The sequence below is a fragment of the Leucoraja erinacea genome, chromosome 15 (assembly GCF_028641065.1).
Source record: "Leucoraja erinacea ecotype New England chromosome 15, Leri_hhj_1, whole genome shotgun sequence".
Lineage (NCBI taxonomy): Eukaryota > Metazoa > Chordata > Chondrichthyes > Rajiformes > Rajidae > Leucoraja > Leucoraja erinaceus.
In genome coordinates, this window is record NC_073391.1 from 2853240 (window position 1) to 2872276 (window position 19037).

Below are 19037 nucleotides of genomic sequence, written 5' to 3' on the forward strand. Positions count from 1 at the left end.
TTTATTTAGCCAGGGAGGAGTTGGTTCTGAACATGGGATGGACGCTAGATGGGAAGACCTTGAATGGAGCATTATTCTTCATCTCATCATTTTCCTGCAATTTTGTAATTTTCAAAAATGTGGTACAATAGAAGAAAACAGAATAACGTTGACGGGGAAAGTAATACAATCATGAAAGTCTCCATTTATGACTTATTTGATTTACATCTACATTTTGTTAGAATAGTCACATTTATCTTCCAATTTACCACGAGTTGTAAGGGACTCAGCTATTTTCATAACTCAATCGCAGCCAGAACCCACAAATCAAATTTTCCTCTTACATTCACCGCACAGTTCATTAAATTAGAATGAATCACCAGGGGGAAAAAAAGTCACAAAACATGTTTTTAATACTGTACAACTGAAAATGATTGAATATTCCTAAAAGTCATTGCACATAATAAACACTGGTTGCTGGTTTAAGGTTCCTGGAAAGTTGCTCCTATGGCTTTTGAATGCGATAAACACCAATAAACCAGCTATATCTCAGTATTTACACAGGTGTTTATGGTAAGCGTGGATATAGTGAAAACAAAAGTTAACTCTCGACAGTTCAGACTTGTTCATTAAAAGCCCACATCCACATTTCTATTTTGACCAGGCTGCTCAGCAAATACTTCACAATGGAGTCCAACGTGGGAATTTCTGAAGGCCATGCCAACATTAATATCCAGGTTCCAGCCGTATAGACAGGATGAAAAACATCTTACATCGGCCAGCAAGTCAGAATTATTATCAAAAGTTGACATCTGAAAACTGCAATTATTTTGGTTTCTAAAACCACCAATTGAATCCATAATCAATAGCCTCGTATAAAAAATACAGAAATCAGTTAAATTAACAGCAGCAGTGGTGGTATCTTACCTTGTATCTGCTGGGTCTGGTCCACATATCCGCCATCAGCAGAGCTTGGCATATCATGTGCTTCTCATTGAGAACTCTGGGAACTTTCACATGGTGGCTAGCATTTCTCTTTTGTCTGACAGACTTGCTCGCCGTCACGCCAATGCGTCCCGACGGTAATCTCCTCGTGCGTGCTTTAGATCCCGTGTAAACAGATTTCTTCACTTCCCTGTTATTCTTGTTGTATCGTCTAAACAGTAACGTGGACCGCTCCTTTTTGTTACGGTTAAACTCATCTTCCATTCCCTCATCACAGGCATCATCCGAATCATCAAAATGGCTGACTGAAGGCCTCAGAGGAAAGCGGTTGACCAAATGGCCTGCAACAAACCATTCAGTCAGTGGTTTCACCTTCAGCTTTCTTTGGTCTACGCCTAACCCTGCCTCTGTGGATCGCACGCCTGGACAAGCATGGTTATGGTTGTGCACACCCTCTACAATGCAGTCCTTTGGAAATTGCAGTAACGTGTGTGATGCACTAGTAAAAGCTGAAGATCGACAGGCATCTTCAACGTGGAAGAGTGGAGTCTGCGGAGAACACTGTTCGGGATGACAGACGTGGTTGTGCTTATCCTCACAGCTGACATGGTGCTTTTTCTTCAAGCAAATGTCTTCCACTACTGCACGTTTGAACGTCGATGACGTACCAATTGAAGATTTTTCTTCGGTTGGGTTTTTGATCCCTTCACCCAAGACCGAGGGTTGAATCTCGAGGTTCCAGCGTACATCTCCATCTGTTTGCGAGTGGCATGGCTTGAGGTTGTCTGACGACAAGCTAGAATCACATTGTTCCTGGTTAGGCCGGCCTCTGTTTCCAGTGGGGCTCCCCACACTTGAGCCCGAGCCTCCCATTGCTCTACCCTGAAGCTCGACTCCACCAGCAGCATTGTATTTTGTCGTCAGTTGTGCCACAGACATGACTGTGTGTGCTACCCCCTGCAATTCTGCAGGAGCCTCAGCAGCACCCCGAAGGACTGACAGAGGATCTACAGCCAGCATTCCCTCATTGACAACATGGTTTATTTTAATAGCACAGCCCGAATTACTCAACCTATTTTCATCTTCAGCTGACTGGCCAGATATCATCTTACCTGGGCCCACAGTTGCAAACACAGCAGCAGCTACTCCTTCGGAGGTCATCGTGAAAGAAGGACTCTTGGTATTCTTCTGATTATTTTCTTTCACTGTCATAGCATGGAGTATACAGTGGCGGTTCTGAAGATTTCCCTGCTGAAGCCTTACATCAATAAAGGTTGAGCCTATCCCTTTAGTGTGAGTTTCAAAGTCAGCGAAACTTTACCAGTTGCTAAAACCCATGATGGTTCAAACAGTGAGCAGCTGGACTCTCAAGCATTGTATGACATTCTGGTCTGTATCTTCCACATTAGCTGGGAGAAATCAGCCATTTTACAGGCTTAGAAATTCATGCTGCTTCCTTCATGATGGATATTACAAATCGTTTAGTGAAAAGCAATTTTGTTTTTTGCCTTTGCAGTTAAAGACAATTATTTTTCCTCATGCAGTCTTCAAATTCATATCTCGTTTCACTGTAAAACCAAGAAAAAACAAATGAACGAGAGTTGCAGACATTTTCTATAAATAATATGTGACCATAAAAATCAGAATGGCAATGAGAAGTACAGTACGATATAAGGTGGAGGTTGTTCAGTACAATTAGCAATCGGGGTACAAAGAGAGAAGAGAGACACAAAATGCTGAGTAACTCAGCGGGACAGGCAGCATAGAAACAGAGAAAATAGGTGCAGGAGTAGGCCATTCGGACCTTCGAGCCACCACCGCCATTCAATGTCATTCATGGCTGATCATCCAAAATCAGCACCCCGTTCCTGCTTTTTCCCCATATCCCTTGATTCCGTTAGCCCTAAAAGCTATATCTAATAGCCGTGTCCCACAGTATGAGTTCATTCCAAGAGCTCCCCTGAGTTTAAAAAAAATAAAACGCGTGCTAAGTACGGAGAATGAACGTAGCGGGTACGTCGGAGCTCGGGAACGTCTCTTTGCGGCTCGTAACACTAACGGCAGGTACTCGGGAAGACTCGCTAACGGCAGGTAAGCACGGGAAGACTCGTGAAGATTTTTCAACATGTCCACGAGAGCCCCGAGTACCGACGAGTGGCCATTACCGTAAATCTCTGAGTTCGAATCAGGGCAAACTTGGGAGAGCTCTTGGAATGAACTTGTACCGTGGGACAGGGCTTGTATTCTCTCTTGAAATAATCCAGTGAATTGGCCTCCACTGCCTTCTGTGACAGAGAATTCCACAGATTCACAACTCTCTGGGTGAAAAAGTTTTTCCTCATGTCAGTTCTAAATGGCCTACCCCTTATTCTTAAACTGTGACCCCTGGTTCTGGACTCCCCCAACATCGGGAACATTTTGCCTGCATCTTGCGTGTCCAATCCCTTAAAAATTTTATATGTTTCTATAAGATCCCCTCTTGCCTTTCTAAATTCCGGTGAACGAAAGCCCAGTCGATCCATTCTCGACACGAAACATCACCTATTCCTTCTTTCTGGAGATGCCGCCTGTCCCGCTGAGTTACTCCAGCATTTTGTATCTATCTTTGTTTTAAACCAACATCTGCTGTTCCTTCCTCTCCAAACTGTGCTAGTTATCTAAAAGTAATTTTTTGTTCCAATGTTGGTTCAAACTCAACCTTGCATGAATCAGTAGACAGTCGACATTTAGACTAGTAGATTTGCTACAGGAAATATTCCTTCCTTTTTAATTGGAGGAAAAGTGGTGTTATTTCATTCAAAAAATTGGAAATTAGTTCCATTAACCAATATAAGTAGTTTACTCAAAATCTATCACTTGTAACGTGGTTCTAACATTTAAATAACTTTATACTGGCCTTTATTGGTATCCTGATGCATGAAGGAAACATCTTAAACTTTAAGGGCAACCTCAGTGCACCAATTAACAGTCAAAGGTCTGTCCCATTTGGGCGTTATTTACGTGCCAACATTTACCCGTCACGACGCACATGGCGTGCATTACGCGCACGTGGCATGCATTAAGTGCGCACAGTGCATGGTGACATATGCAATCGCGTGCGGAGCACTAGGATTTGGGGATTCACAAAATCTTCGTGCGCCGCCTGCGTGACGCGCAAATGACGCCCAAGTGGGACAGGCCCTTAACTCATCGCACAAGGATTTATATAATCTGGAAATGTAAGCAGTTTGTGGGTGGAGCTGGTTTACATCTTGATGACTTTAGCGCAAACAAAATGTTTGCACAAAGAAAAAAGGCTCTCAGCAATTTGCATTTGCAATTCTTTGATCTATTGAAAAGGTTTTACAATTCTCAGTGAATTGCTCTGCAAACAACCAAAGGGTTTAGTTATAAAGTAATTTCCTGCAGATTGGCAAGCTGACGCAGATAAATATTTAACCGACTTGTCGTACTTTTCAAAATGTAAAATATATTAGCCCGAGGATGTCAATCTGTTTTTCTTCTGAGTACAGAAGCCAATGTATGAGATAAGCAATTAATTAAATGCAATGCAGAGCAGCAGCAGTTACAGCGCCAGTTTGTACATTCTCCCCGTGAACTGTGTGGGTCGTGACGATTTTTTCAATATGTTAAAAAATGCTCGCGAGTAAAAAACGCGGTCGCCATGGAAAAAAATCGTTACTTTTTTTACTCGTAGTTTTAGTCATAGTAGGTCGTAGTAGGTCGGCATGTTAGTCGCAGGTAATCGAGGGTAGTCGAAGGTAGTCGTAGATAGTCATCATCATAGTCGAAGGGATATCGAAGGAGATCGAAGGAGATCGTCTTCACTCTCCACTATTCGGTGTCCAATTTTCCCGAAGTTAGTTGTGGCTAGTCGTGGATAGTCGAAGCTGGTCTTCAACATAGTCAAAGGAGGTCGAAGGAGGTCTTCAACATAGTCAAAGAGGGTCTTCAACATGACATTTTTTCAAACTCTTCTAAATTCGCCAATTAGGTCGCCCAAGTGGGACAGCCCCTTTACATACAGCTGCCCTCACAAGTGCAACGACCCCTGAATTGCATGTCCATGGGCTAATGGGGACGATGTATTAATGAGTGAGAACCATTGAGATTTCTGAATAATCTGAATAATCAAATAGCGGATTATCAGAGTATTATTGTGGAACCAAATTCAATAGTACCATCGAAACTTGCCCGCAATAAATGACAGAGATATGCAGCAGACCTATTAAACTGCTCTTTGAAACAGTCAAGAAGAATAAATGAGATAAATATCTTCCTTCTGTGCTGCATAGTTCTTGATTCAATGTCCATGTTCAAATTAGAATTTAACATCAGATCAAATAATTTCCCATGTTTTTGAGAAGTTCTGTGTATTTATCAGTGCTGGCCTGTAGTTGTAGAAACTCACCGCAGGGATCAACCACGCACACTGCTACACCACTTATTTAAAAAGCGTTGCTTTTCTTGATTGGTACAGGTTATGGGGAGAAGGCAGGAGAATGGGGTTAGGAGGGAGTGAGAGATCAGCCATGGTTGAATGGCGGCGTAGACTTGATGGGCTGAATGGTCTAATTCTGCTCCTATTCCTTAATACCTTATGTCCTTATCCCCATTTTCAGTTTTGATGACTGGTACCTTGATAATCGCTCATCCTCATCACTGTAAAACATTGATAATCTAATATCCAATTGTTCAGAAATCACATTAGATGATCATCTGCTGATTACCAAGCAATTGGATGGCCGATTATCAGTATCACTGCCTGGGATCCCAGTAACATTGGACACACCAGCCCCCGTTCCCTCGCTCGCTGGCACCGTTCTCATGGTGCCGAGCACCGCCGGTTCCCACAGTCCCATGACCCTCATCATGGCCCCTGTTCTTGTTGACCTCATTGGGTCCCCCAATGCTCATGGTCGATCGCTTAAGGGCGGCACGGTGGCACAGCAGTGGCGTTGCTGCCTTACAGCCTTGCAGCGCCAGAGACCCGGGTTTGATCCTGACTGCGGTTGCTGTCTGTAAAGAGTTTGTACGTTCTCCCCGTGAGTTTTCCCCAAGATCTTCGGTTTCCTCCCACATTCCGAAGGCGTACAGGTTTGTAGGTTAATTGGCTTGGTGTAAGTGTAAAGTGTCCCTGGTGTGTGTAGGGTAGTGTTAATGTGCGGGGATCGCTGGTCAGTGCAGACTCAGTGGGCCGAAAGGCCTGTTTCTCTAAACTAAAACTCACCAGAGCACTCTGTTCTCACCACACCTTGTACTCCATCTGCCCACTCATGTAATCCATCTATATGTTTAAGAAGGAACTGTAGATGCTGGAAAATCGAAGGTACACAAAAATACTGGAGAAACTCAGCGGGTGCAGCAGCATCTATGGAGCGAAGGAAATAGGCAACGTTTCGGTCCGAAACCCGCTGAGTTAATCCATCTACATATTCCTTTGGAAAAAAGGGGCATTGCAGAATCTGAAAAATGGTCCTGACCTGAAACGTCACTGGTCCATTCCCTTCCTAAATGCTGCCTGACCTGCTGAATTCCTCCAGCACTATTAGATACCTCTCTGCACATTCCACATGTACCCCAGAACTGACCTTACCACATATCTTTGCATCATTGAACAATACCCTTGATCCCTTCATTGAAATAATGAATGGTGACTGTGAATGGGTGAAGTTTCAGCACTGATCCTCCTGCCACCCTACTAGTTATTGGTTGCCGAGATGGAAGTTATTCATTTACTGTTACTTAGCCGATTATCCTATGCACACATTGAGGATATCACTCATAATCCCCCAAGAATTGTTATTAACATGGCACCTAATTGAATGCCTTCTGGAACACCAAAAATATTGGTCCCACCAGCTCCCATTTGTCCATCCTACACATTATATTCTCACAAGAACTTTATTAAAGTTAATGAACAGGATTTATTTCATAAAATCATATTGCTCTTGTCAATTGTATAATGATTGTCTAAGCATCCTCCTGGGTCGTAGTAATGAATTCTCATATTTTCCCCAATGTTAAATAACAGGCAAAGGTATCTATGGTTTCTAGTTTTCAGTCTCCCCATTTTATCAAGGCCGATCTTGGAAAGTTCTGATCACAGACCCTGATCAACCCAAACATTTCCACATTGATGTTGAATCCACCCCTGAGTCTATCCAGATATCCCCCACCCTTGACCACTGGTCTCCTTTGGTCCACACCCATCACCTCCTCTCTGCTCCCAATTGGCCATGTCCACAAGCCCTCCCTTCCCCAAGCTCAAAAACGTTCTTTACAGTCTTTATAATCATAAAGTCTTTATAAAACGTTCTTTACAATCACAGATGATCATCTAATGCGAAGGAACTGCAGATACTGGTTGACAGTGAAGATAGACACAAAATAGTGGTTGACACTGAAGATAGACACAAAATCAGCCATGATCATATTGAATGGCGGTGCAGGCTTGAAGGGCCGAATGGCCTCCTCCTGCACCTATTTTTCTATGTTTCTACTGGAGTAACTCAGCAGGACATGTCTGGAGAGAAGAAATGGGTGACATTGGAAGAAGGGTCTCGACTCGAACCATCTCCCGTTCCTTCTCCCCAGAGGTGCTGCCTGTCCCGCTGAGTTACTCCAGCATTCTGTGTCTAATGTTCTTTACCTGTTCAGTTGATCGCTTAGCTCAACTTCACTGACGTTCGAGAAAGGTGCAAAGCCTAGAACCTGCCGCAGAAGCACTTCTTTAGTAGGACTAAGAGACATTTCACTGCCTTAAAACCTTGATATAAATACGTTGTTGCCAGTGGCTCTCTTGCAGTAAGTTGCAATGATATTCAAGTGAGGATGCAATCTAGATGTAACTGCTGTCTGCCGACCAGAGAGACATTAGTTGCAAAAAACAGAATGACACGGGCCCCTCAAAATAATAAAAATTAAGCATGTCACTTATGTCTGTACAAGATGGCGCTGCAGATGTTGGTTTACACCGAAGATCGACACAAAATACCAGAGTAACTCAGTGGGACAGGCAGCATCTCTGGAGATAAGGAATGGGTGACGTTTCGGGTACAGACCCTTCTTCAGATGGTCTGAAGAAGGGTCCCGAATATAAATGTACATATTGTTGGCATAGGAAAATTCACGTCAACGAGTTAAAGTGCAAAAAGTGGCTTATAAATCAACTTTCAAATATTGCACATGACTTTGAAAGGCAGAGCCTAAATGCGAATCATTTCTTTAAAAAAAGATGAACATAAATATTGCAGATTTAAATGCAATTATCCACATGTTGCGAAAGTAATACTTTGCATAAATGATAACGCAGGGAAGTGATTCAAGAGCACAGCAGTAGACTGCTTAGAACAGTAAATTCATACAAGTATCAGGTCATGATGAACAGATAACAGTGGAAATCATATTCACCAATATATTTGCCTTTTTTAGGAATCAAAGGGGCAATGCTAACATTTCACTGGCATATTGATCACTTACCATTCAATGGATGAAGAGCATACTTCAAAAAATAGATATTCGTTGCCAAATGAATATCATTTTAACGGAGCTCTTTGTAATGGGCAGACACAAAATGCTGGAGTAACTCTGCGGGACAGACACCATCTCTGGAGAGAAGGAATGGGTGACGTTTCGGGTCGAGACCCTTCTTCAGACCCTTCCTATAATAGATTTAGAGGATGGGCTTTGCAACACCGCACCAGCCAACTACCCAGCCTCTGCTTCCAATGCCATGAGGTGCAGCAGTGATCCCATCACTCACAGCACAGTACAGTTGGAGCGGCTGTTATTGCCACAACAACAGCTGCATCAACCGGTGAAGAAGGGCTCGCTGGTGCAGACCAGCGGCATCGCCATCTAGTTTTTGTGGTGAAACGACACAAAGTGCACCAGTAACTCATCCGATTGAGTCAGTCTGAAGGGTCCCGACATCATCTATCCATGTTCTCCAGAGATGCTGCCTGACCCACTGAGTTACTCCAGCACTGTGTGTCCTCTTGTGTATTAACCCTCATCTGCAGTTCTTTGTTTCAGGTACATACAATGATCCAATACCTTGGATAGACACAAAAAGCTGGAGGAACTCAGCAGGTCAGACGGCATCTCTGGAGCAAAGGAATAGGTGACGTTTCGGGTCAATAGACAATAGACAATAGGTGCAGGAGTAGGTCATTCGGCACTTCGAGCCAGCACTGCCATTCACCGTGATCATGGTCGAGATCCTTCATCAGACTGAGAGTCAGGGGAAAGGGAAATGAGATGTAGATGGTGATATAGAGATATAGAACAAATGAATGAAAGATATGCAAAAAAGTAATGATGAAAGGGGAAACAGGCCATCGTTAGCTGTAGGTGATGGTGAAAGTTAGTTACAGACAATGAGACTCAACAAGATGACTGAAACTGGTATGACTTGGGCAGGTGAGGGATGGAAAGAGAGGGGATGCAAGGGTTACTTAAAGTTAGAGGAATCAATATTCCTACCGCTGATAGTACCTTACTCGGTTATAGTGGACAATCGACAATAACGGACTGTTCCCCCTTGTGGTCTGTTATAACAAGGGTTTACAGTATACAAATTATCTCTACACAAGGAAACTATATTTTTCATTTCCTGCAGCAACAGTGAACTGTTTTAAAAGGGAATTGGAATAATTGCCTCCCCAACCTTAATTTACCTCAAAGCAAAATCATACCTTTGTCTCACGAATAATCAAAGATCCTATAGCGGAGCAAGATAGACCACTCCTGCTAAATGCAATGGGCTGACGTGTAGTACGCAACGGAGCAGAACGTGGGCCTTATTTTCATCCATTTCAGTAACCCGACCCGACCCGACTCGCAGTGTAATCAACGTTGCGGGGGAACAGTTTGTGTTAATAAATTATAATTCTGAAAATGAGGAGAAGATTTTTACCAAAGAACTTTTATTTTTACAAGGATCTCCGCGCAAGTATCTTTGCTCCGCTACGGGATCTTTGGTGCGGAGACGGAAGCCGGTTACGGAAATGGGGCTGAAAATTACCCATGAATCTGCCCATGACCGTACTACGTCTTTTTCGTCGAGTGGGCTATCTTGCTCGCTGTAGGATCTTTGGTAATAATGCAGCATGTTTGTTTCAGTAGACTCAGTTGATATGGGTCAGGGTACACAAGGCAACTTAACCTGCAAAGAAAAAATATTTTTTCCAGGGACACCCAAGCCAAAAGAATACTTATTGTGCTTATGTTTAAGAAGGAACTGCAGATGTTGGAAAATCGAAGGTAGACAAAAATGCTGGAGAAACTCAGCGGGTGAGGCAGCATCTATGGAGCAAAGGAAATAGGCAACATTTCGGGTCGAAACCCTTCTTCAGACTCTTATTGTGCTTATATCATGAGTTCGATGAAGGGTCTCGACCCGAAATGTCGCCTTTTCCTTTTCTCCAGAGATGCTGTCTGACCCACTGAGTTACTCCAGCTTTTTGCGTCTATCTTTAAACCAGCATCTGCAGTGTCTTCCGACACATTTTATACACAAATGTCTGCAGGGACATGCCAAACATTTACTCAACATTCAATGGTGTAGTCTCAAAATGACACATGTCTATGGTTTAAAAGAAAGTCTTGCATTTTCATGAAAGTACCTTCCCAGAGAACTGCTGTGTGAATACTGTTGTACAAATTCCAGTTACAACGTTGCCTTCCACTATTTTGATATACTAACACTACCTAATGAAATATGCAGTCCAACTTTTTACTGATTCTTATAAGTTTCACCATGCAAAGTGCATTTCCATTCTGCTTCTATCAATATTGGTTTCATGTTGAATCCCACACACGGCTTTTTCTCAATGGGAACAGTGAAACCCAGGTATTATAGTTTAACAGAAAAGGCATCTCAATTAGTGAATGACTAACTAACTCAAGCTATATATCATAATTGGGTCAGTTGCATATTATCTGTTTAAATATTTGTGTTTGGATTGGATTAGATTGATCCAGCCTGGTATTTTATCCAGTTAACTTTAATATTTCAACTGCCTCTGCTTTTTTATTGATAGCAATATACTTGCAGCATTGCCAGTCTCTTTTCCTGCATATGGTTTGGATGAACTGAGGTAGATTCTTTGGTTGCGTAAATTAACCTAGGAAGCAAAAATAAGTAAGGGGGGGTGGGGGTGGGGGGGATTGTTGCATACGCAAGAGCAAGCAAGATTCATTATTGCAAGGAAATGCGAAGGGGAGAGGAATTTATGAGATTGCACTGCTCGGAGCAGTACGGACCTAACATATTGAACAGTCGTGTACTGTGCTGTGATAAGCAAAACTAAGTATTGGAAACTGATAGGAAGAAACTGTAGATGTCGGTTTACACCGAAGACAGACACAAAATGCTGGAGTAACTCAGCGGGACAGGTAGCATCTCTGGTGAGAAGGAATGGTCTCAACCCGAACCGTCACCCATTCCTTCTCTCCAGAGATGCTGCCTGTCCCGCTGAGTTACTCCAACATTTTGCGTCTATCTATTGGAATTGGAGTTGGTTTTGATGAGTCGTGGTCAGGTCAGGTTTAGTTTCTACAGCTGAGCAGGGCTCCACTCAACATCTTGTCATCAGCATTAAAATATGACTTAAACGATAAACCCAGGCCACGGTACGTCACCTGGACTTATTCCCTTGTACGCACATATGCAGCTCAATTAACCATTAAAGACCAAACAGGATTCTGAAGCTTTAACTATGACTTTGGACCATTTTCTTTGAAATCCTCAAACATATACCCTATTGTTCGGCATGTAGATTTGACATGTTTTGGCTTTGCTTAGTGTTCTACATTCTCTGAGCTAAGTTAAGGTGTCGATGCTCGCTCCTCTTGAAGTAATTCTGGACATTAGGTGAGCTCCCCCTCCCCTCACCCCAATCACCATCAACACCACAGTCACATCTGTGAAGTCTTTTAAGTTTCTGGGAACCATCATCTCCAAGGACCTTAAATGGGGTCCATTGATTCCACAATCAAAAAGGCACAACAGAGGATGTACTTCCGGCGGCAGCTGAGGAAGCACAATCTGCCACAGGCAATGATGGTCCAATTCTACACAGCCATCATAGAGTCTGTTCTCACCTTGTCCACCATGGTCTGGTTTGACTCAGCCACCAATCACGACATCCAGAGGTGGTAGCGGATTGTCCGATCAGCTGAGAAGGTTATTGGCTGCAACCTTCCTTCCATTGATGAACTGTACACTGCAAGGGCCAGGAAGCGAGTGGGCAAGATCATCTCTGACCCCTCTCACCCTTTTTTTTTCTTTTTTTTTAAATTTTAATCAAAAAATGTATTCAATTATTAAAAAATAATATTTACACTACAATAAAACAAGCCAGAACCCACCACCATAAATACAATACAAACATATATCCATACTAAACTATTATACAATTATGATACAATCCTTATTGAGGATACATTCAACACACTGCGGAGCCCAGCGGTCCCGGAACTCCCTCAGGGTGCCCACAGACAGGGCGTATTCCCTTTCTAATCCCACCCGGGCACGGACGTAACCCCGGAAAAGGGGCAGGCAGCTGGCCCGGGTAGAGCCCTCCGCCTCCTGGCGCCGTGACTCGCGGATGGCCAGCTTGGCCAGGCCCAGGAGCAACCGAACCAGGACATCTTCAGCCCTACCCTCTCCCCTACGCACAGGGTGTGACCCCTCTCACCCTGGCCACAAACTCTTTAAATCACTTCTCTCTGGAAGGCGACTCCGGACTGTCAAAGCTGCCACAGCCAGACATTAAACAGCGTTTTTCCACGACTAGTAGCTCTACTCAATAACCAAAAATCAGTAGCCTCCTTTAGCTCTGGTATTTTACTTCAGAGTCACGTGAGTGACTACGTGAAGACCCTGCCAGCACGCGTGCGCGACATAACGTCTCACGCAGTGCAACAGCGATGGGCGGGGGTGGAGCGCTCTCGTGGCAAAATTGAAATGGACCTACAAGGTAAGGGACATTATATTAAAGTTGTATTCTTCCCCTTGCTGTGCTTACGTTACAACACGTTGGACAAGGGGAAGAAAAAATGGACCTGGACCGCAGGCTGCCGCGAGAAACCAGGTAGGCCCCGGCAGCCATGGGCAAACAGCGGTACCAGGATCGCAGGCTGTGAAACATAGAAACATAGAAACATAGAAATTAGGTGCAGTAGTAGGCCATTCGGCCCTTCGAGCCTGCACCGCCATTCAATATGATCATGGCTGATCATCCAACTCAGTATCCCGTACCTGCCTTCTCTCCATACCCCCTGATCCCCTTAGCCACAAGGGCCACATCTAACTCCCTCTTAAATATAGCCAATGAAAATGGCCTCAACTACCCTCTGTGGCAGAGAGTTCCAGAGATTCACCACTCTCTGCGTGAAAAAAAGTTCTTCTCATCTCGGTTTTAAAGGATTTCCCCTTTATCCTTAAGCTGTGACCCCTTGTCCTGGACTTCCCTAACATCGGGAACAATCTTCCTGCATCTAGCCTGTCCAACCCCTTAAGAATTTTGTAAGTTTCTATAAGATCCCCTCTCAATCTTCTAAATTCTAGAGCGTATAAACCAAGTCTATCCAGTCTTTCTTCATAAGACAGTCCTGACATCCCAGGAATCAGTCTGGTGAACCGTCTCTGCACTCCCTCTATGGCAATAATGTCCTTCCTCAGATTTGGAGACCAAAACTGTACGCAATACTCCAGGTGTGGTCTCACCAAGACCCTGTACAACTGCAGTAGAACCTCCCTGCTCCTATACTCAAATCCTTTTGCAATGAAAGCTAACATACCATTCGCTTTCTTTACTGCCTGCTGCACCTGCATGCCTACCTTCAATGACTGGTGTACCATGACACCCAGGTCTCGCTGCATCTCCCCCTTTCCCAATCGGCCACCATTTAGATAATAGTCTGCTATTAGAAGAACTAGGAAGGTTCCGGCAGCCGACAGCCGGGTACGACCAGTACAGGCTGAGCCCAGCACCGCGAGCTGTATACCTGGAAACAACACAGCGGGCTGCAGGGAGGCAGGTGTCGGTACGGCCGACAGACTCAGGGAGTCCAGCCAGGAGGACACACTGCCCAAGGGCAGTGAAAGTGACCGTTGGCGTGGTTACTAAGGTCCACTTACCGACTCCAAGCTGAATCCAACGCCATGAGTCGTACAGCTCAAAGCTGCACAGCAGGCTGGAGGCAAAGCCCAGCAGGATTCAGCCCGGCCGATCATACTCAACTGAGTCCAGCCGAAGCGGCGCGCTGCCCGAATGCAGCAGATGCCCGGCCGTGACTTGCTCCGAGAGATGGAGCAAGCTCACTATGGGAGTCTTCGCACTCCCACAACAGCACCTTATCGTGGGCTGTAAAACAATGCATCTCCCTCGATAGAGGAATGCGTTGTGGACCAGGGACGTGGCTGAAGAAAACGGCAGTGTGCAGGGGGTGCAGAACTGTACTTCCATCCTCTGCAGGAACAGGCAACAAAATTACGCAGAAGTATAGGCCTCCTGTGAACTTTACTTCGTTAAAATGCCTGCAGCAAACAATGCGACCTGGGGGTACAGTGGGACTGGCACAAAAACCCAGGAGGTCAAACTACAGATGATTTTAAAACTTCTGACAGCGGGCATATCATTGGTTGCTTGCCCAGACGATGGTACAGAGATGACAGCAGGATTGACATTGCTCCACAATACCCACTATGAAATCAATTGCTTGCGAGAGCACAGTAAACCTGCACTAAACACCAAATTTGCAAGGTTGTGCGAAACAGCTGCAACACAACCAGGGGGGAAACTTGTTTAAACAAGTAAAAAAGCTTGATGAAGAGATTAAAGCCGCCGGGCTCATAACAGTGTCATCAGCAATGACAGCACCCCTATGCATCCACCAGCAGGTATCAACACCAGGACGCTGGTGAAAGCATGAGGGCCGCGCAGCACCACGAAGGTCCTTTTTTAGGCCAAGGCCCAGAGCGACCCTCATGGAAAATGTGCCAACCCCGCACTTCTGCGGAAGTGGCAGAAATTGAAGAAAGGGACGTACCACCGGCAACCAAGGAGGTAGGTGGATCTGGTCCCTTCCAGAACACAAAGGCGTATGACCTATGACTAACAGTGGGAATGTTACACTTGTTTTGGGAGACATGGAGGGATCATTGTCAATACCTAAAATTTACATGGATGGGGCAAGAATGGTAGAGTATAGCGTTGCCTAATGAGCTAACTTCAGCCCCAAGACTTTTCACCAAGATATTAAAACGGGCCTTGGCAATATTAGAAACAAAAACATATTGTCATGGCATATCTTGATGATATATCAATAAAGGGTGAAACTCTGGGGTCATCTCCATCCAGATAAATCTAAGTTGACGGCATCCACAACTGGACTTTCTGGGATTTACAATTAACGTTAGCCATATGTCTGTAACATTGCCAAAGAATAAAGCAGACTTGGTGGAAGCCTAGAACAAAATGAATTATTATAAAATAACCCATCATTAGTAATCATCATTACTAAAAACTGGTGTGGGGTGTGTTTTATGGGCTAAAAGCCTGCTGCTAACAATGCACCATCTGCATATCCGCCTACGAATTGATAATATCACAGTGGTGGCATATATTAATCATATGGGAGAAAAGATCGATATAATGTGTATTTGGCTATGGTGTGTTAGCATACATATTTGGCTATCAGCAAACTTACCTACCAGGTAAGCTCAATACTGTGGCACACACCAGGTCATGAAAATTCAATGACAGCATCGAATGGCTGTTGGACCACAAAAAAGTTGCTGATATTACCAAAAGAGGGAAACCAGATATCGATCCATTTGCATCTAGACCCAATCACCAGTTACCAACATATGCCGCTTGTGAACCACACTTGGGGCAGCAGCAATGGACATTACTCACTGAATGGGGAATAATTGTTTACAATGTTTTTCCCTCCTGCCTCATCAATCGGATCCTAAGCAAAAACACATATGGACTCAACATCAAGTGTCTTGAAAGTACCTGATTGGCCAACACAGCCATGCATCCCTGTGGTCGCAGACATAGTCTCTGAACCATAGTCCACCATGCTGGATCCGGGCTGGCGGACAGGACCATGAGCATGATCATGGCGGCAAGAATCAACAAGGACTGGTGTAGCATATAATACAGCTACAACCACCAACGTCCTGGGAATTCCTGTCCAGCCTTCATGTAGATGAATGACTGAGCTACAGTACTATAATTGCGCAGGAGTGCCCTGTCAGCTTGCTGGTGGCAGGCGACACGACAACTCTCCATGGGATCTCACCCTCTAGTTGCCAAACTTATGAGGATTATTTTTAACACTAACCCTCCTAGAGGGAGGTACTCCCAGATATGGGACGTCAGTGTTGTACTAACATTGCCAGGGGCATCAGCAATGTCCCTGTCCCTGGGGGAAAACTGACAATTAAAATCAGTATGCTGATAGTACTGGTCTCAGCTCTAGGGGTCCAGTTTCTACATAAACTGAGACTGGGATAAATGATGGCATCTCCAGAAAAGATAACTTTGCATATTAGAGCTTGTTAAACAAGATAGACCAGGAACATCAGGACAAAATTTGGAATTCCAGGTATACCCAACTGACACCCGACTATGTGTAATAACACACCTTCTATTATACCTTAAAACTATTAAAACTTAAGAGGAAGTAAATTAGCACTATGGGCAGCCATAAACAGCCCAATGGCCTGGTATCAGCACTAACCATCGCTAGATGGCTCAGACAGGTTTGGGAGCTGCTGGGGTGGATACTGACATTTTAAGTTTCTATCCACAAGGGCAACAGCAACACCAGCAGCTAGAGACAAGGAAGTGCCTATGGACCATATCCTGGCAACAGCAGGATGGTCTAGAGAAAGACCTTCCAATTCTTTAAAACAAGCCAATAACCAAACCTGCGATGTTGCAGAATCAAGTTTGAATTCTGTAATATATTTAGTCCCAGGGAGGATTATTTTGTTAAAATAAATTGTTATTGCCTGAATTGGATGCATGTCTGAATACAATAACATACTTCCTCCCTTGAATGACTTTGGCAGTGAGTGAAGCATGGACTGTTCCACAGCTTGAAATCACAGAGCTTTAAAATCTTCACGTAGTCACTCACGTGACTCCGAAGTAAAATAGTAAGATTAAGACCATTTGAAGTTTGATCTTTATTTTATGAGGAGTTACGATGAGGGATTACGTGCCCTCCGCTCCCACCCTCTATTATAAAGGTCAACTGGTATATTAGTTCTTCTTATTTTACTGTGTTTATTTCAATTACTATTACTGTGATTCCACACCGCTGCTTTGAAGAATGTCGCGCTCGTAATCCCTCATCGTAACTCCTCATGAAATAACGATCAAACTTCAAACTGGTAAGTTCTCGTTTAATCTTACTACTTTATTCACATGTTTAATCAATATTGTTTTATTATTAATGTTTAATGTTTTATGTGACATTCCTATGTGTCGCTGTATGGCATGTCGTCACTTACGGGCGGAGCACCAAGGCAAATTCCTTGTATGTGAATACGTGGCCAATAAACATATTAATTCAATCATTCATTCATTTAATCAATCATTCATTCATCCATCCATTCATTCATACATTCATTCATACATTCTTTCATTCATGCATTCATCCATTCATTCATTCATCCATTCATTCATTCATTCATTAAGCCTAATAGCAATGTTCTCTTCATTAATTATTTCAATATATTGATATAATATAAATTCAACATTTTACTATTATGAATAGCACTCTATAGGACTATATTTCCCTGTATTTTTCCATAGTTGCTCTGTTCTGCAGGTATGGCTATAAACGTTAACTTCTACAATTTTGCAACTGTCTTTTCCATTCAATCTGTCCATTATCTTTGGTCCAATATACATTTTAACAAATTTGCTTTGATTTTCCAAGGCCAAATATTTAAACATATAACCAAACAATGATTAAATGATATTTGATGGTCACATGTAGCCAGGTACAGTGAAATTCCATGTCTTTGCATAGAATGCACAAAGTACGCAAGGAGTACACCATGGTGCAGACAAAGTTACTAAGTACTCATGAGAGGGCTGATAATCCCCCGTTATTCTCGGTGGCACCCCCCTCCCCCACCCAATTCCTCTTTGTTCTCGGCACCCCCTCCCCCCAATTTATCATGAGGTCATAAGGAATAGGAGTAGCATTAGGCCATTCAGCCCATCAAGTCTACTCCGCCATTCAACCATGGCTGATCTATCTCTCCCTCCCACCCCCATTCTCCTGCCTTCTCCCCATAACCCCTGACACCCGTACTAATCAAGAATCTATCTGGTGTATTTTGCCTTAAATAATATTAATTGACTTGGCCTCCATGGCCTTGTGTGGCAAATAATTCCACACTCGCCATCCTCTGACCGAAGAAATTCCTTCTTATCTCCTTCCTAAAAGAACGTCCTTCAATTCTGAGACCATGACCTCTAGTCCTAGACTCTCCTACTTGTGGGAACCTGCTCTCCACATCCACTCTATCCAAGCTGTTTCACTATTCAGTACATTTCAATGAGGTCGCCCCTCATTCTTTTAAATGCCGGTGCCTTGGATCAACTCCAGGCAGTTTCTGTGACCGGCTGCCCGTCGGGGTCTGGCAACCGTCCACGCCGCCTCGTGTCAGTCAACGCCGGTGACTGGGGGCAGAGTCTGGAGGTGGCTCTGGTCGATGCTGATGGTTCGGACCGGTGTCGGAGATGGCTCCCATTGATGCCAGGGATGGTGACTCGCTGCCCTGGTTTTTTCTGATTTCTTGAATTACATTTACTATTTGCCGATCTCTGGAATCTTTCCAGAATCTTGGAATGTTGGGTAAGGCTAAGACGGGCATTCAGTATTTTTCTCAATCACTGTTTAAAAGAAGCCTCAAGTGTAGGCCATCAGGTCCAGAGATAGCCCTTAAACCCTTATTTGAAGTAGCATTTTTTTCAAGAAACAGAAAATCGTTTCTAAACCTGGGTGCAGGGCTCAGGCAAAGCAATTGTTGCCAGTTTCAAACAGAAGGGCCTGAGGAAGGGTCTCGATCC

General features: G+C 43.9%; 1 protein-coding gene across 4 annotated transcripts in view; it reads right to left on the bottom strand.

The window, feature by feature from the left end:
• The window catches only part of plce1 (phospholipase C, epsilon 1), a 503016-nt gene that overhangs the window by 464910 nt on the left and 19069 nt on the right, over window positions 1–19037 (bottom strand). For all 4 annotated transcript variants that reach the window (XM_055646596.1, XM_055646594.1, XM_055646593.1 and 1 more), the window contains exon 2: window positions 907–2492. In XM_055646596.1, the coding sequence (XP_055502571.1) occupies window positions 907–2136 (1230 nt within the window). In that variant the 5' untranslated portion in view covers window positions 2137–2492. The remainder of the gene's footprint in view (window positions 1–906; window positions 2493–19037) is intronic.